Source organism: Calliphora vicina, chromosome 4 (genome assembly GCF_958450345.1).
Source record: "Calliphora vicina chromosome 4, idCalVici1.1, whole genome shotgun sequence".
In the NCBI taxonomy this organism is placed as follows: domain Eukaryota; kingdom Metazoa; phylum Arthropoda; class Insecta; order Diptera; family Calliphoridae; genus Calliphora; species Calliphora vicina.
Genome location: NC_088783.1, coordinates 84,819,795 through 84,846,460, shown reverse-complemented (window position 1 = coordinate 84,846,460; position 26,666 = coordinate 84,819,795). Strand labels below are relative to the sequence as shown.

The 26,666-nt window shown below is 32.0% G+C and overlaps 2 protein-coding genes across 4 annotated transcripts; one reads left to right on the top strand and one right to left on the bottom strand.

The window, feature by feature from the left end:
* The first annotated feature begins 441 nt into the window (after positions 1-441).
* Ogg1 (8-oxoguanine DNA glycosylase) lies at positions 442-5,159 on the top strand. The gene is made up of 5 exons (XM_065507194.1): positions 442-604; positions 674-1,003; positions 1,069-1,186; positions 1,752-2,117; positions 4,964-5,159. The coding sequence occupies exons 1-5, from the start codon at positions 456-458 to the stop codon at positions 5,048-5,050; spliced, it is 1,050 nt and encodes a 349-aa protein (XP_065363266.1). The 5' UTR covers positions 442-455; the 3' UTR covers positions 5,051-5,159.
* per (period) lies at positions 5,068-22,243 on the bottom strand. Of its 3 annotated transcripts, none has more exons than XM_065507192.1 (13): positions 21,969-22,243; positions 12,061-12,428; positions 10,674-10,757; positions 10,442-10,605; positions 10,272-10,379; positions 10,091-10,182; positions 9,602-10,022; positions 9,174-9,530; positions 7,747-9,092; positions 7,551-7,685; positions 5,886-5,984; positions 5,650-5,796; positions 5,068-5,580 (listed from the first exon to the last, which is right to left on the bottom strand). In XM_065507192.1, exons 2-13 carry the CDS (start codon positions 12,150-12,152, stop codon positions 5,515-5,517), a joined length of 3,111 nt encoding a protein of 1,036 aa, XP_065363264.1. In that variant the 5' UTR covers positions 12,153-12,428; positions 21,969-22,243; the 3' UTR covers positions 5,068-5,514. The 3 variants fall into 3 exon arrangements, with proteins under 3 accessions (XP_065363264.1, XP_065363263.1, XP_065363265.1); XM_065507191.1 differs by having other exon boundaries at positions 10,442-10,608; positions 21,969-22,242; XM_065507193.1 differs by lacking the exon at positions 5,886-5,984 and having other exon boundaries at positions 10,442-10,608.
* Between the last annotated feature and the right edge of the window lie 4,423 nt (positions 22,244-26,666).

Below are 26,666 nucleotides of genomic sequence, written 5' to 3'. Positions count from 1 at the left end.
TAATCGGTTAATCGACACAAATTAATCGGTTTATTTGTTATTTGAAAATCGGCAATTTCAAATTATTCGAACAGTTAACCGTACAAAATTAATCGGTTAACCGATTAACGGTTAATCGATTGAATACCCTAATTAATATATAAATTTATGTTGGATGGAAAGTTTTGCGGATACATAAATATTAACTACGGTTGTGGACTAAAAAAATACTGACAACACTGATCCTAGACCATAACTATTTATTATTTCCGAAACTACCATTTTAGCAGAATGTTTCAATTAAGACAGAGGACTTTTTCAAAAAATGTCTTCATATGGAGTTGTTTGACAGCAAACACACAAGAATCCAATAGCTTTAAATATATTAGATGTTTCACAACACTGGTGATAAGTTTCAACAGCTGTATCAGATGTATTATTAAAAAAATATTTTTTTTGGCGCTTAACATGTTTAAATGTTCACTATTTTTAATTTAAAAACTAATAGCTTAGTGAATTATTTTACAGTTAAAAGAGGATTAAAAATGACAACTCAAGGAACGATTAAAGTAAATGCAAAAGAACTTAATCTAGATTTAACTTTGCTGGGAGGACAAAGTTTTAGGTAAATATACATATGTACATAGATTGTCTTGTTGGTCAAAGATACTTAATTTAAAAATATTAAAAATAGATGGGAAAAACAAGTTAGTAATGGGGAATGCGAATGGCGAGGTGTGGCTTTTGGTGCGTACTGGATATTGAAACAAGATGAACAGCGTTTATTTTACAAAGTTCATACAGGTGTATCCTCGGAAAATCGGAACAAAGAGTTTTACAATAAAATGCTTCAACGATACCTACGTTTAGATTTTGATCTATCTGCACAAGTTAAACAATGGCGAAAGTCGCATCCTCATTTCGATAAGCTGGCTCCTCATATGAAAGCAGTACGTGTATTGGACCAGGAACCATTGGAAAATGTAATATCTTTTATCTGTAGCCAAAACAATCATATTAAAAGGTGAATAAATACCTTACGTGTACTTAAAAAAATATATATATAATAAAATTTCATTACCATTTCAGAATATCAACTATGATTCAATGGCTGTGTATGAATTATGGAGAAAAAATTGGTAACTTCCAATCAAGCGATGTATACAGTTTTCCTAATTTAGATTCTTTTGTTAAGGCACAGAATGAGGTAAGAAAGTTTGCCTGTATCTCTAAATGCGAACTAACATTTTGTTTCGTATTTTATATTGAAAACAACAGATGAACTATTCGTTTTTCAAAACAATTGTTGGCATAAATCAAGATCAGCGAAACAGCTTGAATTTTTATAATTTTTTTTTGGGGTTGATAGCCCTCATAATCAGAAGCACAAAAACGTTAACATTTTTGCATGCTCTCTCTTAGTTTAACAGTTATAGGAATTTAAAGTCAATAGTATATGAGAAATGTTCTATTTCTCGATTTTAGCGAAGCTGGTGTTCGATACACCCCAGAGTTTATATACAGAAAATATGAATATTAACAGAAGAATAATTATGAAAATATAAATTGATACGGGGATCTTGATTTGTTCCCAGAGTTTCCACTCTATGTATATTTCTCTGTTCCTAAAACAAATACCTTATGTTTTAGAAAAAAACAGACAGTCAATTTAGCATTTGTTATTCGTTATTTATTACTTGTTTAAACAATTTAAAAATTAATACTGCTACTATTATTTTACTAAAGCTTTTAATCAATTTATCATACGACAGTTAGAATCCCGATTACGTGCAGCAAAATTTGGATACCGCGCAAAATTTATTGCTCAGTCTGTAGCAAAAATAAACGAATTTGGCGGCATGGCATGGTTTGAACAATTACGTTCTCTTCCCTACCAAGAAGCACGTCAAGAATTGGTAAAACTTCCAGGTATTGGTTTTAAAGTGGCCGATTGTATATGTTTGATGTCCCTTGGTCATTTGGAGTCAGTACCGATCGACACTCACATCTTTAAAATCGCACAATCTGTTTATATACCACGATTGGCTGGTGTTAAAGCTGTGACGCCTAAAATTTATGAGGAAATCGCTGTACATTTTCGCGAAGTCTATGGTCCCTTTGCTGGCTGGACGCAAGCGGTTAGTACACATACATTTTTTGTGGAATTTTAAATATATTAGACATCTGATTATTATTAATATATACTTGGGTATCCATTCGAATATAGTTCGATAAATCGAACGAAGAATTATTCGAATAATTTAAAAACAACTTCTAACGAATAATTAAAAGTGACCATTTTCGAATAACGAATAATTTTATTGTATTTGTTATAATTTATTATGTTTTTTTAAATTGTTAATAATTCTAAATTTCACAATAGCTCGTTCCACTCAAAACGAATAGATTTGTCCCAAATCAAGGTTTTGGGTTCATTTTTACCCATGCAATTTTCAGTAAACCTAGACCAAGTTTTTCTCAAAAAAAAAAAACAAATATGTAAATGATTTTGTGTCATCCTGGAATTTATTTAGATGCTGAAATTGTAGGTTCCATATATGACAGCCGTAATGCGAAAATATATTGGAGAAATATTGACAGAATCGCAATTACATATCTATTAACCACTCTATAAATATGGATGTTAGCGATACTTTTTTGTTAAAATAATACTCAGAAATAAAATATTAACTCAGAAAGTAGTAATATTGAAACCCAGCTAAAAAATAAAGTTCAAGAATAATGGATATTTTCATAAGTTCTTTAGTACTTATTTACTCAAATTCATTTCAAATACCTTTCTAAATTATTTAATTTCATTATAATAAATTATAATAATTTTATCATAACCGAAACCATGAAAAATCACATCCAATACTCTCATTCAACTCTACCCAGAAAAAAGTTTCAACTTAAATAGAATGAATTGATTTCATTGATTTCAATTCATAAAATTTATAAATAATTTCTTAAATAGTATGATTTTTTCCAAGGCGAATTAACTGTACAGGTGGCGTTATTACAACAAGTACAACATTGCAGTAACAACATTGTGTTTTATTGTTGCTTGGGGGACAAAAGTGTCAAAAAACAAAACAAAAATTTGTGAAAAAAAAACAAAAATAAAATCAATTTAATAAAAAATAAAATAAAAATGTAATAAAGTCAATAAAAATAACGTTAATTTTACATCAACGCTAAATTTATTTGCGAGGACATCGATCAGCAATTGGGTAGTCCAGAAAAAACATCCAAAGCATTTTGCGGTGAAAATGGTAGCGCTAATGCTCCAAATGTATGCACGTGTCAAATGGTTGTGATTGATCGAATGCACTCTGGAGCTACGCGTTTTGTTGTACTTTTATCAGATCTTATAAACTTTTTTTGAAGCTAAAAAGGTAAACAAAACAAGTTTTGACATAAAATAAATTCGTTTTGTAAAAATTTTTTGACAAGTTTGTCTCCAAGGCGAACAAAAAAAGTAGATCAGCTGTGCTGTTAACGCCACCTGTACAGTAAATTCGCCTTGATTTTTTCATATTTTTTGTTTTCATACAAAATCTAGGAGGCTTGAAAAAAAAAATATTTCAATTTTCATTTATATTTTTATGTTATTCAAAAATGTTTGAAATTTTCCTTGGAAAATTTATTTTTTTTTTATGATTTTCAGCTAGAAAATTAGAAAATAGGCGCGAAATGTACGAAATTTTTTGAAGAAGATAAAATGCTCTAATCTAAATGGATGTTTAATGATATTTTTTACATTTTAGGCTTTAAGATACATCTTGAAAGATTGGCCAATATAGGGCTATTATACAAAAATATCTTACCTAAATCATTAGCTAATGCAATTGTAATAAAATTTATTATAAAATATCAGCAAATTTGTGTAAAAAAGCTAAAATTTCCTTCATGAACAATTTTATAATATTTATGAACATGTTCTTATTCTGAATGAAAAAAGTTTGGGAAAAAGTCAAGTTCGATTAATAATCAGGGATATTCCTGTTCTCATTTCACCATTCACCTTATTTTTGGAAGCATAATTACAACAATAGTATTAAATTTTCTCAGCATTTCTAATTATAAATGTTTACAAGTGATTTTTTTAACCTTAATTATATAATTTTCGAAATCTTATTTTATATTATATTGTTGTAATTATGCTTTCAAAAATAGGGTGAATGGTGAAAGTGAGAACAGGAATAGCCATGAATATTTATTGTAAAATTCATTCCAATTATGAATTTCTTTTTTCTGTGTAATATAGAAATTTCAATATTTCAATATAATTTGGCATTTTTTGGATTTTTTATGTCTAATTTGTATATCAATTTCACATTTAAAAATTATTTTCAATATTAATAGAATGTTTGAAGTTTTATTCTTATGAAAAACCATATTATTGAATTAATAGTGTACACTAATGAAAATACGTATTAGAATCATACAACTATCATTGGTTTAAAGCACTCATTTGAGATCATTTGCAGATGAATAAAAAACCTAGTCTATTCACTGAACTTTCATTGATTTTTAGCACTACTTTTAATGCCAATGACACGCTAATGTTAAAATCATGCATGTTTCACCAAAAAAGAACCAGTTCATTGTCAGTGGCACCCATTCATTTACTACTTCTTTTGCAAGTTTTTTTTAACTGGAAAGTAATGGTGAATGTGGTATTTATATATTTATTGATCTTTAAATGTATATAAGTGATGTATTAATGGCAGCTTTAGACGATACTAGTCTAGTTAATATTTTAAGTTATTAAAAAAAAAATGAAATTATTCGAATATTTAGATAAATTTTAAACATGTAATCGAATTATACGAACAAGTTTAAATCTCTTATTCGTTTTATTTGAACAAAAGAAAAGTCGAATAATTTGGATGCCCTAATATATATGTATATACCGACACATTTTATATTTGCCATTTATGTTAACATTTCCATAAATCAATTAATTAATTATTTTAAGGTTTTATTTTGTTCGGAACTTCAACAATTTCAAAGCGACAATGACAAAGAGCCATTATCGCCGACCAAAAAGAAACGCTGCAAATAAAAAAAAAACACAGGTACTAAATTTATAGATTTTTATTATAAACAATATGTTTATTTTTATTTTGTTAATTTTTTATTTAAAGTTTTAATAAATACAAAAATACACATTATTTAATAACTTATTTATGCATAAGAAAGTATACATACTAGTATGTACATATAAATATTGAAATTGTTTACACGTTTAAAACAACAAGAGCAAAATATTAATGTAAAAAATTATTTTCTGCAATTGTTTTACCCGTACTACATCATATAGATAATAAATAAAAATTTTAAAAACTGTTTTCATTAAATAAGAATTTTTTTTAAAATTAAACTTACACTCAACTTTGAGGTATTTTTGAACTACACAATTATTCACACTCTCAGTATATCTGTAGTAGATGCCTTTGAAGATTACGATTTCATGCAGGTTGCTAGACTTTTCTCTTTTTTCGTTTATTAAAGTATTTAAGACTGTGTTTAACTATCTCCATGTTGTGTTTGATCCTCTTCAGCATTTTCCATAAGTTTTTCAGCTGCCTTTATCTGAATTGCAAATATAGAATATAATCATTAAACATATGAAGATGTTATTTAATTATTTATTTTATTTACCTTAAATGTCCTCTGCTTTGAATCTTTGCTTGTTTCGTTTTCTTGTGGACTATCGGAACCATCGGTTGTTTTAATAAATGATGAATAAAATGATGAAAAACTTGAACCATCCATATCGTCACTGTTACCATTGCTATCTGTATTAGGCTGTTTATTAAAATTAAACAAATAGTAGAATATCATGTTTAGTATTTGATTTTAAATAGAAATCTATAAATGTATTTGAGTTTTTTTACTTTTAAACTATTTGCATTGTGTTGATCTGATACATAGTCACCCATAACGGATGCAATGGGCGAATCTGCAATACCTTTTTTCGATGAATCAGATGGTGCCTGCATAAATCAAAAAAGTAAAAATCATCAAATCATATTAATTTGTGTGGTGGGAGGAACCTTAAATCAAAGTGGCTGTCATATTTTCACACAACCTAGAATACGATTTTTGTCTTTGTAGATTAAGCCAATAGGCTTAATATATTGTACTAGAAGTAAGTGTCCTAAATATCAACCCTACATAATCTAAAGCTGTTCAGTTAAAAAATGAAATGTCCGCGTGACGATTGCCTCTAAGACCAAAATATAGCCAGATATTTCTTGAAATCAACTAGAAAAAACTCTATATTACGAATTTCACCAAAGTGCATACAACAACACACGTTTTGGATTCCTTTGGACATTTTCAGCCCAATTATGAATAAAAATTCCCCGGCAGTTTTTTCCCTTTTCCAATTTATCCTATTCAAATTCAATGGAAAAAACTCCCGGGCAACAAACTCCCGCGGAATTTTTGATTCATAATTGGCCTGTTTAATTTTTATATTTTTAAACTTCGAAAAACTCGAGATATTATTAACCATTTCAATTTTATTTATTTTTAAGGGTTGTAACATTAAATACTGTGGTCGGATTTAATTGATTTAAGATGCATTTGAAAGGTAATTATGTCTACTTTAGACTACATTTGGTAAATTCATAAGGTCACCTATCATTTTATATTGTCATAATGTTCCAATGGTTTGAAAATGTTGTTATTGCCTTTCAAGCAAAAAATTTCCTAAACTAATACTGTATACCTTCTGTATGCTATGTTTATTGTAATACTGTAATACTGTCTGTATGCTATGTTTATTGTGTTAGTGTAACCAACCAGCAGAGATCTGCGCAGAACGCCTACGAGTCGGTTAAGCCGAGCCGCCGAGTCGTTAAATATTAGGACATTATGACAATATGACATAATAGGAGAACTTGTGAATTGACCAAATATTTTAAAATATTAGTTTTCAAAAAATTTGTTCATGATGCACTTTTGGAAATGTTCTTCACCTCAAATTTACATTTTTTTCTAATAAACTTAAAAAGTGTTAAATTGACTAAAAACAAAGTCCCATTTATTTTGTATGTTTCCAAACGTTGGACAAAGTGCATAGAGCTCAAAAGAGACTATGTTGAAAAATAAAATAATTTTGCATCACCCTCGTGTAGAAATTCTGTAGAGTTGTCCTACTGTCGGAAGATAAATTTTTACAAGCATTTACCCTTACAATAATTAGTTAATCAGGCTTATTATGAGTGTCATTGTCGAAGACGTTTTTTTTCGACAAAATATACAGGAAAACTAATTTCACAGTCAGCTTTTTAGCAGTGTATACCAACCATACAGAACTAAAATAAAGTTCTACAAGTTTCTGATTGCTATTGATAGTTAAAGTTACTCCGCAAACTACGAGTGTTTGTATAACTTCAAAAATCATTGCGCACATCCTCAGTTAGCCCGAACCGAGAGCCCGAACCTTTCTCATATACATATTTTGTTATGAAAATATAATAGAAGCAATTAATAGGAAAATAGTTGGTATAACTTTGTAATTAAGGGCAGAATTTCTTATACAACAGACATACCATATTTGATCCAGGTTCTGCTTTAACTGATGTTGCTTGTGATGATGGACGTTGGAGTTGAGAGGGTGTTATAGAATGAAATGCACCTTGTTGTTGAGGCTTTGTAGTTGTGGGCGCCACCATTAGTGTTTGGGCCTAAAGGGAAATTGAAAGTTAACAAAAATTTTGTTTATGTTATAAAAAAATGTATATTTACCCGTTTGTAATCAGTCGTTAAACTTGAATGTTCCGGCGCCAAATTAATGGTACTGGCAACATTTGAGAATGACACCGGTTGGTACATCATGGCAGTTGCGGCAGCGGGATGAGTGTAAAATAATGAAGGATGGGGATACATAACACCGGCCATATATTGCAGAGGTAGAGCTTGATTTGAAGTACTTGGCATTTCAGCGGATGAAAGTTTTTGGGCTTGATTGGCAGCAGCTGCTGCAGCTGCGGCAGTAGCGGGTATGTAGTAAAAAGTGGGAAAAAGACTGTGCTGCGGTGTGAAACTACTTTGTGCTATTTGTGCTGTGTGCGAGGTAGGAGTAGTGAGACCAACAGAGAATGGTGGCCATAAATTAACATTGCGGGAACAAGATAAACCACCTGCATATGGAATGGATAAGGCTGTTCCACCCAAAGTGGTTTGTAGATTATTGAATATTTTATTGCTAGAGGTGGGTTGATTATGGTGATCGGTATAATCACGTTGTATATCCATAAGATTTGTATGCTGTTGCTTGGGTTTGTTGGCATCGCCCTCCCACGAATGTGAGCCAACTCTCTTTATTCCATGCCCAGGACCAGTATACTCCATTATCTTTTCCGAGTTCTTTTTATTCTTCTCACCACTTCGTCCGCGAGATTCTCTGTGTTTCTTTAGCATAAACTTTTCCATTTCATCGTTGTGTTTATTTAGTAGAGATTCCGTCAACGTAACCATGGGTACACTTCCCGATGAAGTGCCTGTACCGGTATTGCTTGTATTAGTAACACTGCCCATATTCAAGTTGCTACCCGAAGTAAAATTTCCTGAGGATCCACTACCACCGCTACCCTCAAAGCACTGAACCGGACTCAGGGTACTGCGTGCTTCAGCTGGTGCATTGTAGGTTTGTTCCATTTTAATGGGATCAAACTCTACGGGTGCTGTCACAGGTTTGCTGTTAAAAAAACGTTGTAAATTCTCATTGTAATTCAGTTGATTGTAAGAAGGCGGAGTCTCCGTGGAACTTTTACTGTCGTAATAGTCATGATGCGGTGATATTTCGCCTAACATCACGGAATCTCTTTCAGACACAGTCAACTCATTTTCATTGGGTAACTCAAGCTTTAAATCTGTGCGCGAAACTTCATCCATTAAAGTTTCCATAAATGAGGCTAGAGCCTGACAACGTCGCGAAACTTCTTGTTTGACAGTGTCCGAAGGTCTGGAAACTGTTTCCGCCAAAAGCTTAACAATGTCTTCTTTGATATGTGCAATCCGAGTTTGAGAGTCTTCTGATAATTTAGGCTTTGTATTCGGAGGAGGTTCGAAAACATGTAAGTTTTTGGGGCCTGGTTTTAAGATTTTATAATAAGAAAATATTAGATTTATTATAAATATTGATAGATGTGCATGTTTTGAATAATATATACCTTGAAATACCCGATGATGTCCAATAACAAATTCCAATTTTCTCGACCAAGGATTAACAAAGCTTGTCCACTCAGTTTCAAGTAGAACATAACAACCATTTTGTATAAGGAAACGATAGGGTTTGCTGCAAAAAGATGCACCTGCCGTTTGACCTTTTTTCATTACAGTCTCATAGATTTCTTTTAAAACAATAAGATCTTCATGATGATAAAAATCAAGTATTGAACGACCTATAAGGTCCTGAGGTAAATAGCCCAACGCCGATACGGCTGCACTATCCACATGTGAAATTATACCCGTGGCAGTATGACGTATTGTAAATTTAGCACTTTTGTGCGAAAGTAGCTCATCAGATACTAAAATGACAAGGAAATTATTTTCTTTATTTTCCAATTTTTAATACTTTAATCAAAATGTATACGCCTACCTTTGTAAGCACTTTTAATGGGCGTGGCACATATAACCAATAACATATTGGTGCCACTTGGTAAATAATTATCGGATCGGGCTTCTTCTGGTGCTTCGCGGAATGTCAATCCCAAACGAAATGGTTCATAGTTAACCGAACGTCCTATTACACCATAACCACCCGACTTAAGTCCCCGATAACGTCGTAACATAACGCAAAATGTACTTCGGGCATCTTTCGGCAAACTACTACGCGATTCAGCTATTGGTATTCCTGTCGTTATTTGACTGGCAAATGTTGCCCGATCTTTGGTGTGAACAAAGTCAATAAACGAACGTCCCAGCCACATATCCCGTGGAAAACCCAGTACATCAGTAATGCTGGGTGTAGTATAAAGAACAATGCCATCGTGCATTGAAATTACACAACAGAAACTATCCTATTTTTTCGAAATTAAAAACATTATTTAGCACTGTATTTCTAATTTATATATCGGGATTGATTTACCTCTTTGAGTTTTTCGGTTTTACCCGAGGATTCTAATTTACCAGGCGCTGATTCACATGTTTTTTCCGATTTTACCCCCTGCTGGGTTGTAGCTAAAAGAAAAAAATTAATATTTATTAGAAAAATATAATTGAGAGAACTGTAGTCTGATCTATAAGTATGATTAAATCCGATATCATACCTGATAATGGAGATGGAGTGGGGAATTGCAACAATGATTTTTCGGATATAGGCTCGCTTGTTTCTTTTTCTAAATTCTCTTTATTATCCTTTTGTCTGCTACTTTGTGCTAAAATATTAAAAAAAGCTTTAAAATTTCTGCAAATAATAATAATGTATTTTTTTGTATACCCATTGTTATGTCGTTAATAACGATTTCTTCTTCATCCTGGACTTCACTTGTTTTGGCAACATCTTCTTGATTTTCTATTACATTTGTGGTGGTACTGGTGGAACACTTGAGCTTCTTCTTCTTACGAGTCTTATCCTTGACACGCTTGTTGAGATGAATCTCACTGCTAAGTGTAAGTAAATCGATGTATTGTAGAAAAATTGTCTATGAACATTTAATTTAATTACGAACCTGCTGGTTTGTGTTGATGGTTTACCGCCATAGCCACTACTTCCCGATGAATGACTTCCGCTAAGGCGTGATTTTGAGCTTCCACTGTAATGTAAACGTAAAAGACCAAATAAATTATTTCTCATCTAAAGAAAAAATATATTGCAGAAACTCCGGTTGTTACCACCAATATAATATGGGACCCTATTTAAAAAGATTTATCTGCTTTATACGATTATGTGGATCTTATATGAGAGCTATTGCACACATAGTACAACTGATCTGTTTAAAATATTGGTATCATGTCGAAATTTATTAGACATTTATGTTGGTTAATGTGATTTCAGGAAGTGGTTGTTATATGGGAGCTATGGTCAATTATGGGCCGATCTTCACAAAATTAAGTACTGATATTTTTGTATACTGAGGATTATTGTCTTCAAACTGATTAAGATTATGGGCCGATCTCCATAAAGTGCGATACGTCGATTTTTATATTGTATATACATATCGCACACCCAGTTCAAAAGTGACACAACTCAAAATTTTAATTTTTCAGAAATCGAAAATAAATATACACCAATTGAAACATACAGCCCAATTATGAATAAAAATTCCGCTGGAGTTTTTTCCCTTTTCTCATTTTTCCTATTCAATTTCAATGAGAAAAAACTCCCGGGGAACAAACTCCCGCGGAATTTTTTATTCATAATTGGGCTGATAATGAAAGACATTAGTGTATTTTTTAGCCACAGTTAACAACAACAGAATACACTGATATCTTTTGTATAGATAAACAAGTGTAGTATTGTGCATAGTTTAAGTGTAAAATTAATTTTTCGGGTATATATAACCCGACAAATTAATTTTGAGTTGTGTCACTTTTGAACTGGGTGTGCGATATGTATTAGGATTATTTAAGTCGGTTTGTGATTTCTTTTTAGGTGAAACTTATTTTTGCTGAGTTTTGTATGGCTGTTAACAGACGGACGGGCATAGAATATATATACTTTTTGGTTCTACGACCTACGAAATCGACATCGTTATGAAAATGGTATTGGGTATATATTTTGGATAACATTCCAGGCTTCGTTTCTAGAATATTTCATTTCCAAATTGTTTGTCTTCATACAAATCGGGAACACATAAATAATTCAAATAATTTATTGTAATGATTGGTGGTCATTAATTTCTGAAACCTGTTGAGGATTTTAGCAATACGTGCTGGTTCACACACGTCAAGTTTACTTGTGCAATTCTTGAGTTTGTAGAAGAGAGAGGTTTGAAAAGATTTTCCTCTTTTTCTTCCTCTATCTTCTTTAAACTCAAGACTTGCTCAAGTAAACTTGACGATGTGTGAACCAGCACTACCTAATGAGTTAAATAATAGTTTTTATTAAGTATGTACCTTCTTTGTGATTGACTGTTACTGCAACTATTCGAATATGCTGAATCCGAAACTTTTGTATTGTGAGTTGATTCTGTAGATTCTCCTTCCATTTTGTATCGAATTTGCTCAGAAATTGTGGGTTTTTTATTTATCTTTATATGTTTTTTTTTTATTAAATGTCACTTAATATGCACTTAAATTTCTGTATTGAATTTATATCGACTCGTTAGCAGAAATTTGTTGTTGTTTATTTATTCACTTTCTTTACACAAAATAAATTCTTAAATGTGAATTTATTTAAATATCCGTTACTTTTGCAATTGTAAATTTTTGTTGCAGTTATAATCGTTGATTAAGCCTCGAACTGTTGCTTGAAATATATTAATCTGAAAAAGAGAAATTTTATTGATTTATATAGTCACGTATTTGGCACATTTTTTCATATAGCAATTCTGGTGTATTGGAGTAAATAAAGTTTGGAAATATTTAAAGATTTTCTCGATAACTTTAGTTTAGTACTTTTTTTTATTAGCAAATGTAGTGAAATAAGAATAGTCTTTAAGTTACAACTTCAAAAAATCATTAGAATGTTGCTTCGAAATTGATTTTAATGATATATACATATTTACCTTTCAAGTAGAAGGGACTTTTTAAAAATCGGTAGGAAAATGTCTGAGCTACGCCGTTTAAGTTAAAAAAAACGCAATTTATCAAAAAATTTTCCATTTTCTTTAAGCTCTAAGCTGATCGTGAAGCAGTAAAATGTGTTTTCTTATTTTACCATATTAATATGCATATTACAATAAAAATTTACAAATGTCGGACAAATCTGACCAGATAAGTCAACGATACATTTCTAAACCAGTTAATTTTCTCTAAGAGTTCTGTTATTTTGTTTAATCAGTAAAGTATGAAATACATACATGTAAAACAGCGGTTCCTAATTTCCCAAACTTTTTTCATATCCCGAAAATAATCAAAAAATCGTATAAGTTTTATAATAATTATGCAATATTTTATGTTATCCAATATAGGTCCAACGCTTAAAGAGATTAAATCAATTAAACAATTTAAACCACTATTGTTGTCATTAATTCTTCTAACTATGAATATCTAGATTAGTACGAAATTGTCGATGACGTAAAACGCCTATGCCAACCGTCACACAGATGAAAATATTTTGTAAGTAAAAATCCAATTTGTTCATAAATTAGTTTTAAATACTCTGAAATTATACTGTAAAGTTTGCCGAAAATCTGGCAACATTTGTTCATATTCCCCATACAATGTCTCTCTCAGAAAATGACTTGAAAATTCATAATTGAGGAGATGCAGAACAAAGGGTACTTTTTTGAAAATTTAAAAATTTTGGGAAATTGATTTTTTCTAGAAGATTTCAACCCAAATATTATAAAAAATACCAAAAAATCAATTTGTAAAAAAATTTGAAAAAGTACCTTTTGTTCAGCGGCTCCTCAATTGTATTATAATAATTAATATCGTAATGAAATAGGACATAAACAAGTTTTAAATGTAACTAAATCTTCCAACCACATTAAACAACACATTCGAAAAATGGAATCATTGAATAAATATTTAGAAAGCCTGGACGCAACCCCACAATCGGATTACTCATTATGGCGAGCAACAAAAAATCTTAAAAGACCCGTTATATGTAAGTCCCCCTTGCGAAATTCAAGTGGTGGTTGGGCAAGAAATGATACTGAAAAAGGGAATCTGTTTGTTAATCATTTAAAAAAAGTATTTACACCGAACACATCAAACGAAGCAATTGAGTTGCCACCTGTTGCACCCTATTTTGCAGCAGCCGTACCCCTACGTTTTGAGATTCGAGAGATCGAAAATGCTATTGCTGATTTAAATCCCAAGAAAGCGCCTGGCATGGATAAGATCAGCAACAAGATGCTTATGGAGCTACCCCGGATAGCAATAAAAATAATTCTTTTTATTTTTAATGCTATATTACGACTTGAATATTATCCTCCAGAATGGAAGGTTTCACTGGTTACCATGATACCCAAGCCGGGAAAAGATCACACAAAAGTAGAATCATACAGACCCATCAGCCTATTGTCTAATATATCAAAGCTATTTGAGAAGATACTTATGAACAAGTTGTACCCGATGTTAACTGAAAACAATTGTATTCCGAATCATCAATTTGGATTTAGAAGAAAACACAGTACTATCGAACAAACCCATAGACTTGTAAATATGGTGAGAAAAGCGTTTGAGGAAAAGAAATACTGTTCTGCACTCTTCATCGACATCTCTCAAGCATTTGATAAGGTATGGCATGCTGGATTAATATACAAATTGAGTCAAAATTTACCGGCAAACACACATAAGCTGTTGGAAAGCTATTTAACTGGTCGAACATTTAAGGTTAAAGAGGGAAACTTTTTAAGTACTGCACAACCCATTGAAGCTGGAGTCCCCCAAGGCAGTATCCTGGGACCTTTTTTATATTTGATGTATTCGTCTGATATGCCAACTAACAATCGCACTCATACATCAACATTTGCTGATGATACTGCTATTCTAAGCATTCATGAAAACCCTCAAGAAGCGTCTCGTCACTTACAAAACCACATATTTGAATTAGAAAAATGGTTAAAACAATGGAAAATTAAAGTCAACGAGCAAAAATGTACACACATTACATTTACATTGCGTAGAGAATCATGCCCCCCTATTCATATCAATAACCAAACAATAATTCAACAATCGGAAGTGAAATACCTCGGAATACATCTCGATCGTCGCCTTACATGGAAAAGTCATATAGATGCAAAGTTGACTCAAATGAAATTGAAATCAATTCAAATTAATTGGCTTATTGGCAGAAACTCCACGCTTAGTTTAGATTGTAAACTTCTACTTTATAACATGATCATAAAACCGATATGGTGTTATGGCATACAGTTATGGGGCACGGCCTCAGCGTCAAATGTAGAAAAGATCCAAAGACGCCAAAACAAGTTTCTAAGAATGATCACAGTTGCCCCCTGGTATATCAAAAACGCGAATATACACAAAGATCTAAACGTGCCCATTGTAAAAACTGAAATCTCGAAAAACGTACAAAAATATTTAAAAAAACTTGAAGTTCACCCAAACCCGCTGGCCCGCAACATATTAGATAACCGTGGCCACACTCGATTAAGAAGGAGGGACACAGCAGACCTAATCTAGAAGGAAGAATGCCAATTTAACCAAAACAACCATGAACACAAAATTTTTTCGTCCGGCACTGGCTGGACTAATCAAATAATAATATTAGATATAAGATTTGAACCACTTATTGTTAGTTCATTAAATAATGAAGATACAATAAATAAATGATGAAAAAAAAAAAAAAAAAAAAATTAAACAACAAAGCGTCACATGCGAGAAGTATTGCTGTACTTCTTTAATTTGAAGCACAATGATTGCTCACCGAAGCTTATGGTGAATGTGTTTAATCGGTTTGAACGAGCCAGCCAAAAAAGTTTGAAGACCAAGAATTTGAAGGCATTACTCCAAGAAGATTGTTGTCAAACTCAACAAGAGCTTGCAAATTCATTGGGAGCTACTCAATCGTCCAATTTCAAAATGTTTGCAAGCAACAGGATTTATCCAAAAGCAGGGAAATTGGTTACCATACGAATAGAAGCTGAGAGACCTTGAAAGACGATTTTGTATGTCTGAAATGCTGCTATTAAAGAAAATCATTTTAGCACCGAACCATCGCAATGATGGTAAATAGATCTATTACGATAACCCGAAGCCTTTTTAATTGGAGGTCAATAATATAAATTAAACTGAATCTTAAATTTCTATCAAAAAATAATTGTTTCAAATCAATATTTAGGGGGAAAAATTACCAAATATTTTTACACCATATAGTTACTTATGGAGTAAAAATATTTGATAATAGAGTGGTATAGCTAAAGAATTTCAAGCAAATAATATGCCAAAGAAATGTGAAGTATGAAAATTTGGCAGCGGAAGATTTGAAGAACGCTATCTGAGCTATTAGAAACAACAAATGGACCATTTGCAAAGGTAAAAATTTGTTATAATTTACCCAAGGTGGCAATGATCAGTCATTCAATGTCTCCTATGAAGCGAAGAATGTATTGAGGAGCTTCTGGTAAGCTTGGTTAGTCGCCAACTATAACCGAATCCATTGAATATGATTTAAATAAAACGTAACTCATTTACAAATTAAAATACTATGCATCGGTTATGTGGTTTAGTATTCAATATTAAAAGAACATGGTATACCACATTACCCGCCAATTTTTTCAATGGCTTGTATATGGGTTTTTTCTCTTTTTCCCAAATTTCTCTAAAACTTGAACTTAAAAGACTTTTTTACTTTCATGGATGTAAACCTAACACTTGTAGAAGAACACCAGCTGAGAACTGTTCCAGATGGTTAATTTTAAAAATTATAGTCAAATAAAAAATAGGTATACCACATTACCCGAACTTACTCTAATCACTGATAGATAGATATCGATTTGTTTAAATTACGGACATTAGTCACATCCATCCAAAAGAGGAAGTTTAAATGTCTGTACAAAAAATAATTATTTCAAATCAATATTTAGGGGAAAAAATTAACAAATATTTTTACACCATATAGTTACTTATGGAGTAAAAATATTTGATAATAATCACTGATAGATATCGATTTGTTTAAATTACGGACATTAGTCACATCCATCTAAAAGAGGAAGTTTAAATGTCTGTACAATTTCAATATAATATAAACAACTTCTTTGCTCTCAGTGTACTGAGAACAGATTACGCACCTGATAGAGAATTACATTGAATTCCATGGAGAAAAAAGCTCTATTATGAATGTGTCATACAAATTATATTCACGTGCAGAAACATTTGACGCTGCTGCAGCGACTACTAAATTGCAGTCAATGTTACGACAACATCCATTAAGTACGGGTACTCGTACAACAACCATTCAAACAAATGTTTTGCATTCTACCAACAATGTGTATCTAAACGCTCGTTATTCAAACACACCCGTATTTGAATGTATCTGAGTTGAGTTTGTGCACATTTTAGGTTCATACGTCGGTTTTTGCTATTATACATAGTCTACTTATTTTTAGCAAGTGGGTGAAATAACACTACATGGCCACATGTAGGCATACTAAATGTGTCAATTAATATGTAACGTAGTACATCCGATATTTTCTACTTAACTTTGTATACCAACATTTAATATGACAAACATGTGTTCTTTTCCTAAACACGAATTCTTACTTTTGGACCCAGCCGTTAGCGTTAGAAACACTTTTTGGGGCAATAAACGAACTGGGAGCATAGATGTAGGTATAACATTTGGCACATCTATATATTTCATGAATATAGGCAACGCAGATCCAATTTTTTTTTTTCTAAAATTGATCCGATTTGAATACCGTATGTGGAAACAAATTCCAACAAAAAAGTTAATGCTGGACAAAGAAAAATACTTGAGCTATAGGTTTTTCAGGACACATTTTGAAACGTCATGTTTTGTCATAGTACTTTAATGGTCGTTTTTAAATCTGGCCTTTAGTTATTTCAAAATATTAACAAAAGAAGAACTGCTTTCGAAAAATATTTGTAATTATACCCTTCACCTTCGTGAGAAGGTTTGTAATTTCCACAATATAATTTTCCGACCCTATAAAGTATATATATTATGGATCCTTATAGATAGCGGAGTTGATTAAGCCATGTCCGTCTGTCTGTTGAAATCAACTTTACGAAGCCCCCAAATAACTTACATACACGATTCACAATAATTCCGGAATTCTTCCGGCTCGGTTGCCATTTAAAATCGAGAAAATCGGTCCACAAATGGCTGAGATATAAGAAAAAACCAGGACAACTTCGATTTTTTACCTATTTTTGACCTATATCTGGATTATTAAGTCATTAATATAGACAATATGGATATCTAATGATAGATATTTGAAAGACCTTTGCAACTACTCATATAAGACCATACATAGTATGTTGGACCTACAATGGGTCAAAATCGGAAAAATATTTTTTAAAACGAATTTTTTTTTAACCAAATTTTTTTTTCGATAAATATAAAAAAAAATTTATAATTTAAAAAAAAATTATTTCCAAAAAATTAAAAAAATAACTTCGGAAAAAAAAAATTTTGTTTACCTAAAAATATTTAATATTTTTATTTTGAAGTATAATTTCGGCACAGCCGAATATAACTCTCTTACTTGTTTTTTTTTTATAATTATTCTATTTGCAACGGTAACAATTTGTCATAATTTACCCCAGGTGGCAATGCTAGGCAGAGAAGTCTCTTTGAAAGAAATAAAGTATAATTGAAAAAATATAGAAATTGGAACATAATAATTAAACAAATGTTATGGGTTTTAATAAATCTAGAGAATTGCATTTTTTAAATTTTTCTCGTTTTTTATTGAATCTTTCATTTTAGAAATTCACAATAAGTGTTAATATCTTCACCTAAATTATAAATAAATATGTTACTGATACCGCAATGTCCAACAAAAAGTTTCAATTTCTAACCTACCAAGAATCACCTGTTATTATTCTTAGGATTCTTGACTGTTTCTTTGTACCTTTTCGATATTAGAAGAAGATGCTGTATTCCATAGTTGGATACCATACTACCATATTGGTTTTATAACCGCCTTATACAAGATAACCTTATAGGCCAAGTCTAGGGCTGACCGAGGACCAAGAAGCCAGTGCATTTGAATTCACTTCAGCTTCAGGGTCCATGATTGACGGCGCACAGTGTGTCAAATTTAAAAATAGCTGCCAAAAGTCTGTAACTTTTGTCACAGGCAGAATTTTTTAATGCGGTTTTTTTTGTTTGATAGCTGACTTTTTTACCCTTATTTTGATATATTAGTTTGTATATTAGGTTATGGTGGAATGTAGTTATGATGTCTAGAAAATTGATAGTTATTTTCTTAAGAATAATAAGTCAAGAATAATAAGTAAGAACGATTTTTTCTTTGCAATTTGCGTATGAAATTTATAACAAAAAATTGAGTATTTATTGTATTGTATAACATAAAAGCCTTTCCGAGTCCATCTTTTTGACGAATAATTAAAAAAAAAATTAAATAAAATGTTGATTTTTTTTAGAAAAGTTTATTATTAGAAATATTCTACCAACATTTTTAAGAAATTTACGCTCGTTAAAGTGTTTTTTGGAAGCGGGCCTTATATGGGAGCTATGACTAATTATGGACCTATCGCTATGAAATTAGGTGAATTGACTTCCGTATACATAGAACTTATTTGGAAAGGAATTTTGTGTAGATACCTATAGTAATTAAACATTTATGACGGATAAAGCCTAATTTCGGGAGGACATTTGTATGGGAGCTACTTTGTACTTTGTTTACAATAATGCATTTATCTATACAACATTTACGGTGGCATAGAGTATAAACATCAGACTTGAGTCAGAAAAATGAATCAAGCTCAAAAGGAGAAAAAAGAGCAAAACGAAATGGTTATGTAAATAAAGAAGAGAATACGTACTTTAAAATGGTAGTAAGTTTTTTACGAAATATTAGGAATACCCTAAGGTTCTATTCCATCAAACCTTATATTTATGTAAAATTTAATACATTTTTAATATATGAAAATAATATGAAAGCGATTTCAAAAGTGGTTGTAACATATATTTTCATTGAAATTAAAGCTTCATTTTAACGAATACCCTCTATTTCATAAAAATCCCTTTTGAAAATAAAAAGTTATAAGCGGTTGAATTTTCAAAATTTATTACAAAATCCTACTTTTCAGTCAGATAATAAAATGGTGCATATTTAATCATCCTGTTTAACGTTAATATGAGTATTTAAAATTAAAAATTTTGGCCGCTATTTCAAAATCAGCAACACTATGCGGCGGTCAAGATGGACACCAAGACACCTTACATGATTTTGTTCGGGTATCCTGATAGAATACTGTTTGCTCTCGAAAGCATTCCTGATAAGGGTTGTTATTATATGTACCAATTCAATAGTACTGTGTCTTCTTCTGAAGCCAAATTAATTATCAGGAATAATGCTATTGGTATTAAGTTGTGGTATCAGTCTTTCAGGGAGCAACATTTCAAAAAATTGTGAGAGTATTGCAAACAAACTGATTGGGCTATAAGACTTCATTTGATTAACGTATTTTCCCGGGTTTAGGTATCATAAATATCTCTGAAAATATCCAGGAGTTCGGGAAGTATCCAATTCATAATATGAAGTTAAAAATAATCAAAATAAATGTCATTGCTGTGTTTGGCCGGACACTTATTATTGTGGAAGTGATTTTATCAATAGCAGGAGATTTTACTGCTTTGTGACCTTTGATTACAATCTTCACGGTAAATAACCGGAATTTTATTGGGCGGGGCACTATTTCATTAATAACACTAAGCTACATAAAAAATATGCAAAAATAGCAATTCTATTTTTACTCGGTAACTTCGTTTAGTACTTTTGTCATTAGCAAATGTTCTGAATAACGATTAAGTTAAAAATTAAAGTATGTTGTCTTGAAATTAATTTTAAAATTGATTATTTTTTTTAAAAGGGACTTTTTGAAAATGTGTTAAAAAATGGTCTTGTTCTTCACGCTTTAAGTTGTTTTAGTGAACAAAACATTAGACGATATTGTTTCTAACATTTGTCTCCCTCTTGGAGTAGTAATGAGAGAGCCCCAAAAAGTATTTTTCGCATTGTAATCGCCGCTGCTATAAATCTTGGAACTAATGTCGAAAAATGGTTGAGAAACTGATCTAGATTTATAGTATGCTTTAGAGAAATGTTATCGTGAAGATAAAATTCAACATAAGTAATTTTCAAACAATCCAAAATTACATTGTATGTACCCTATTCCCAAAATAATTTAGAGACACATGTATCTCTTATCTCAAATTATGAAATGTGATCTAACCGTTTCGTTTTCAAAAACGACAGGATTTACAAATCGAATAAAGGACAATTTGGTGATAGGCAAATCTCACGATATACCACCTTGTACACTCGAAATTAAAGTGAGTAAATCTCGAGTATTTGAACACCAAAATATGTGGATTCATTTTGAAAACGAAAAGGCTGTATGAATTCGGTTTACAGAATAATACCGAATATTAATTAAAATTAAAAGTGTCAGGAAACCTTGGATCAAGTACTTTTTCCAAGTACTTTTCATGGCTGTCCCCAAACAAAATGGAAAATATCCAAATATAGTTTTTCTTGGAAAAATACAATTATGCAGAGTAATGAATCTTAATATTAAATTAATTTTTGCATTTATCGGCATTTTTGCGATGAGTGCCTTGGGTATGCTTGGGTATTAGAGGGTTAAACTTCTGAAATAACGTTTGTGGAATAAAATACTTTTTCGTTAATTTATCAACAGATTTATAAACTTAAACTAATAAAATTATTTTTTTGCAAACATATTCCCCTAATCGTTCTCTCGAATGCGTTGAATATTTACAAATTTAGTTTTGTACATTTCAAGTAATTTTTTTTTCTTGTGAATATAATAATTGGAGTACGTGATTTATGTGATTATTAATTTTCGAATATTATTATTTCACACACAGAATACATAGTATGTATATATTTTATTGTTGCTGTAAAGATTTGTCTTTATTTTTTAAAATTCTATAAAACTAATTGCAAAATTGTATAAATAAACAAAAACAAAGTGTTAAAATAATTTTTCTAAGGTATAAAAAAAACTTATAAGTGTTTTAAATGAATTTGAGAGTGTGATTTCCAACACAAAATAAATTTCTAATAATATTTACAAAATGTTCTTATCATTTGGTTTTGTAATAAATAAATATTTTATTTTAATCTTAAAGCATTTTGTTTGTGTTATTTTACCTTTACAAATATATTTAATATATTTTCAATTATAAGCTAGCATAAGCTTTATTTTGTTTTGTATGCAAATTTATTAATAACTTTTTATTATTTGTTTTAAACTATCGCTCTTTTGTCACTTTTTTCTTCTTTTATTTTAAATTATTTTATATTTATTACTTTATTTTTTCTCAATTTAGTTTAACTTCTATTCATCATGTTAGTATTTTTAAAAATCTTTATATCTTTTTTTCACTTAATTGTATCTTTAAAAGCGACTTATCAGCGGCAGACTCATACGAATACTAAACGATTGACTGTTTGAACAAATGGGCATTGGCTGTTGTCGTTTGGAAATTTTTGCAGTGAGCTTTAATGTAAAGTAAATGCAAAAAGTTTGCAAACGAGGGTTGTCTGAATAGTGTTGCCTTTTTACATGACTCGTATCATTGTTTGAATAATACTCAAAACATTTCATGCACCTTCTGAAAATCTGAAAGTTAGTGCAGAGGTTTGATGGGAGCGCTTACATTCACGTAGATTATCTTTTCGTAATCCAGCAGTATTTTGCAGAAGAGGGCAAACACTCACGAATTTAAAATTTCATCAAGTGGATTTTAAAATCGCATCGCAGACAAAAGCTGCTCATGTACAACTCTTAAAATAAGGATTCGCATGTTTTAATATGATTCTCAAAATATTTCGGCTGAATGATACCATTTTTAAGATCAGGACAGTTTTCAAAACAACATTTAAATTGGTTTTCTATCATTGATGATTTTTTATTTTATTTTTAATTTCATATATTTCACCATTTTCATCGTAAATTTCAATTTCGGGTATCATTGATAGGCCCCTTCCGATGTCATTGATGTAGGTATGTGTGTATCAAACTAACCTTTTAAACTCTGCGGTCATTATTCCACATATTTGAAAGGCAAATAAAAATTATGTGTTCAGAACCATAATTAATAACACTGTACAACACAAAAAATTACAAGGTCCGACCAATAAATTTTGATAGACGATACAAAAAAAAAAACAAGACACGTGTATCGTCGTTTTGAAAGTTTACATCTGAATTTCATTTGTGGGGGGGGGGGGGGTTAAATTTTCCCAATTCTGGCACATTCTTATTGTTAATCGGCATAAGAAACCATATGATCCTTACATTTTAGGTATAAAATGTGTTCAGCTAATTTTTTTTTTATTATTATTTATTTTCAACAACCTAGCCTATTGGCCATAACCGGTTATAAATTTCTGCTTAATTTATGTAATATGTTACGGATAACATTTTTGTAGAATATGTTAACCCTATAATTCCTCAATGCATGGGTCTTTCTTGTCCTTCTTTTAAAAAACAGCAAAAAACACTATTAAAACATGTATTTAGGGGTTAAAATGTTCCGCAAAAATATTATCCGTGAAATTTGACTATAAGTCCCTGAATACACCAAAACGAAAAATTCAATTTATTAAGAATATTATTTTAAAAAATAGTTCAAATTTAACTAAAAATCACTAGTATCTCTATTATTTTACCTTCGATAGCAAATTTGGATAGGAAGTGTTCATTAATTACATTTTTTAGCTTTAGGCAATTCCACTTCATTACCATAGATACAATGTCCAGCATATTTCAGCGATAAGCGAATGAATGCTTTTGAATTTATAGCTTTTTTCAATGGATGCGCATGTCAGATGAAATTTTTGACCAAAATTCAACAAAAAATGTTTTTGGTGTATTCAGGGACTTATAATAAAATTTCACGGATATATAACATTTTAACCCCTCCAATCCCTGTTTTAATGGTGTTTTTTGCTCTTTTTTAAAAGAGGGTTAACATATTCTACAAAAATTGTCTCCGTAACATTTTACATAAATTTGCTGAACATATTTTATACCTAAAATGTAAGGATCACATGGTTTCTTATGCCAATTAACAATAAGAATGTGCCAGAGTTGAGATACTTTAACCCCCCCCCCTCAAATTAAATTCAGATGTAAACTTACAAAACGCCGATACACGTGTCTCCTCTATCAAAAATTATTGGTTGGACCTTGTAATTTTTTTTTGTGTTGCACAGTGTAGGTTAGGTTATAAAGGCAGCTAGTTATCAACCAGCTCACTTGGGTCCATTAAATTGGTCCCTTTGTGTTACCCTAAGGATCATGCTCAGGGCCTCAAGAGGTCCTTCACATGTCAGAAATGGGTTCAATGCCGAACCAACCTGACACACGAATGAACGAATCCAACCTCCTGACATCCAGAGTAGATAGATCCGCTATGCCGTGCAAAAATGGACTACCTATTGTCGCAGTCCGCACCCCTGCTAGGGCAGGGCAAAGACAGAGGAGATGTTCAATCGTCTCATCCTCGTCTTCATCATGGCAACTCCTACAGAAGTCATTGTATGGAGTATTCAATCTCCTAGCATGCGCACCTATCAAGCAATGCCCGGTGAGCACTGATATCAGAGCTCGTAGCCTAGCCCGAGGTAGCCCCGTGAGGGACATTGACCTATGATGGTCAAATACGGGCCAAGTGAGTCTCGATATCGAGCAATTTGTCAAATTAGACCATCTGAGCTGAGCAGACTCAAATAATTTACGCTGTATAGTTGACTTACAGCAAGATAGCGGTAAACCGACCAAGTGATCGATCTCGTCAATTTGTAGACGTGAGCCTCTTTTGGCCAGTTCATCCGCAATAGCATTGCGGATGAACCATATAGCATTGCGGGTGACCAGGCACCCAGAATAACTCCAGGTTAGAATGTCTCGCCATCTCATTAAGAGATACCCGGCATTCATGTACCAATATCGATGTCGAGTAGACGCCAGATAGGGATTTGATAGCAGGCTTACTGTCGGTACAGATTCGGATACTCACACCAAATAGCCTATAGTACTTCATCCAGTGTACCGCCCTTTTGCTCGCTGAAATCTCAGCTTGAATTACACTACATTGGTCATGTAGCCTGAAACACACCACAGAGAAGCGCCTGTCAATAAAGGGTAAGGGAGTGTAATAATCAATATTAACAGGGAGATAAGATATACTACCCAAAATAGACGCATGGCCAGTACATCTGGACTTCCATGCTCCTACAGTACTTAACCTAACCGCCGAATTTATGGTCAATTGTTTGGACATTAGACCAGCCGATAGCCAGTGCATCATTACAAACAGAGCACGAGACGGAGTACTGCGCAGCGCACCCGTAATCATTAGTCCATATATTCGCAGGATTCTCTCAATTATCCCACAGTAGGTGGATAATTGAGTGGCTCTAAGGCCTCCCACCAAACTAGTGATCCATACATTAGTATGGGCTTAACCACCATGTCGAAAAGCCATTTCGCATTCCTAGGGCTTATTCCCCAGGTACTCCCAATGGCCCTTCTGCAGGCATATATGGCGATAGCCCCTTGGACGCTCTCGCATGAATATTCTGGCTCCAGGATAGCTTAGAATCTAGAATAATTCCCAGATACTTAGCACTATTCGAGAGCTAAAGTTCCACTCCGTTAAGGCGCGGTAGTGGGAACGAGGGGATTTTGTACCTTCTGGAGAAAAGCACAAGCTCCGTTTTCCCAGGATTCACACCCAGTCCACTAGCAGTGCTCCACTGGCTGAGTGTACTAAGTGAAGTTTGTTGGCATTGTGATAATGTGTCCAGGTGTTTCCCACAAACAGCTACGGCAACATCATCAGCATATGCAACAGTTTTACACTTCATGTAATCTAATTTCATGAGTAATGTATTAATGGCAAGATTCCACAAGAGTGGAGATAAAACCCCTCCCGGTGGAGTGCCTCGGTTCGCTAATCTAAAAATAGTAGCAGTTCTCATAGCAGAGATAATGACTATTGGTAAGAAGTCTACCTATGAAGCAGATAATAGATTGATCTATATCCATATCACCTAGAGCCGAAAGGATCGTCTCTGGCGTCACATTGTTAAATTAAATTTAGAAATGGTTTATGAATAAGGGTTATAAGAAATAATGAACAGTAAAGAAAATTGGATTTGCCCATGAACATTTATGAATTTTGAACGATTATATGAAAAAGTTTACTGGAATGAAACGATTTTTATATTATATACTGGGTATGTGATAAGTGCTGGAAATTAGGAACCCTACATCGTAGTTGGAGTCTGCTCCGAGGCATGTCAGGAAGGACCTTCGTTTTTACAGAGGTTTCAACGACAGACGTATAGACAAATTAGGGAGGTTGCTCATAGCAGACACAAAAAAGAATCAACATGGGTGGTAACGATTAAATTTGGTACTTTATAATGTGTACTTACTTCTGAGATTATATAGTTCGAATAATAATATTTCACTTTATTCACAACCCACGTCAAATTCACATTTACTCTCTCAGATTTTTCTTTTGAATCTCAATACAATTCAAATAAGATGTGAGTGTATTATTGTAGCTTTCGTGGATCCATTTACGAGTACATTCTCCTGTTACTTCTATATCGAAAATTCTGTTTACGACTTGAACTCACACATAACAATCCCAACAAAAGTACACGAGTATAAACATGTGTATTGCTTACAAGTAATTCATATGTATGTATATTAAACCTGCCCCTTGTTGTAAGGGGCAAAGTTACATTTTTGGACCCAATGGTATAGATGGAACCAAATTTTTTTAAAATTGATAATATCTACTATTATATTATTTTTACATATATTTT

Excerpts from the sequence above, each read along its gene's own strand:
- Ogg1 (XM_065507194.1), top strand. The coding sequence starts at position 456 with ATGTTCACTATTTTTAATTTAAAAACTAATAGCTTAGTGAATTATTTT. Across the intron at positions 605-673 it reads CTGGGAGGACAAAGTTTTAG|ATGGGAAAAACAAGTTAGTA; the intron begins GTAAATATACAT and ends TATTAAAAATAG. Across the intron at positions 1,004-1,068 it reads CAAAACAATCATATTAAAAG|AATATCAACTATGATTCAAT; the intron begins GTGAATAAATAC and ends TTACCATTTCAG.
- per (XM_065507191.1), bottom strand. The coding sequence starts at position 12,152 with ATGGAAGGAGAATCTACAGAATCAACTCACAATACAAAAGTTTCGGAT. Across the intron at positions 10,758-12,060 it reads AACAGTCAATCACAAAGAAG|TGGAAGCTCAAAATCACGCC; the intron begins GTACATACTTAA and ends TTTACATTACAG. Across the intron at positions 10,183-10,271 it reads CACTCCATCTCCATTATCAG|CTACAACCCAGCAGGGGGTA; the intron begins GTATGATATCGG and ends TTTTTCTTTTAG.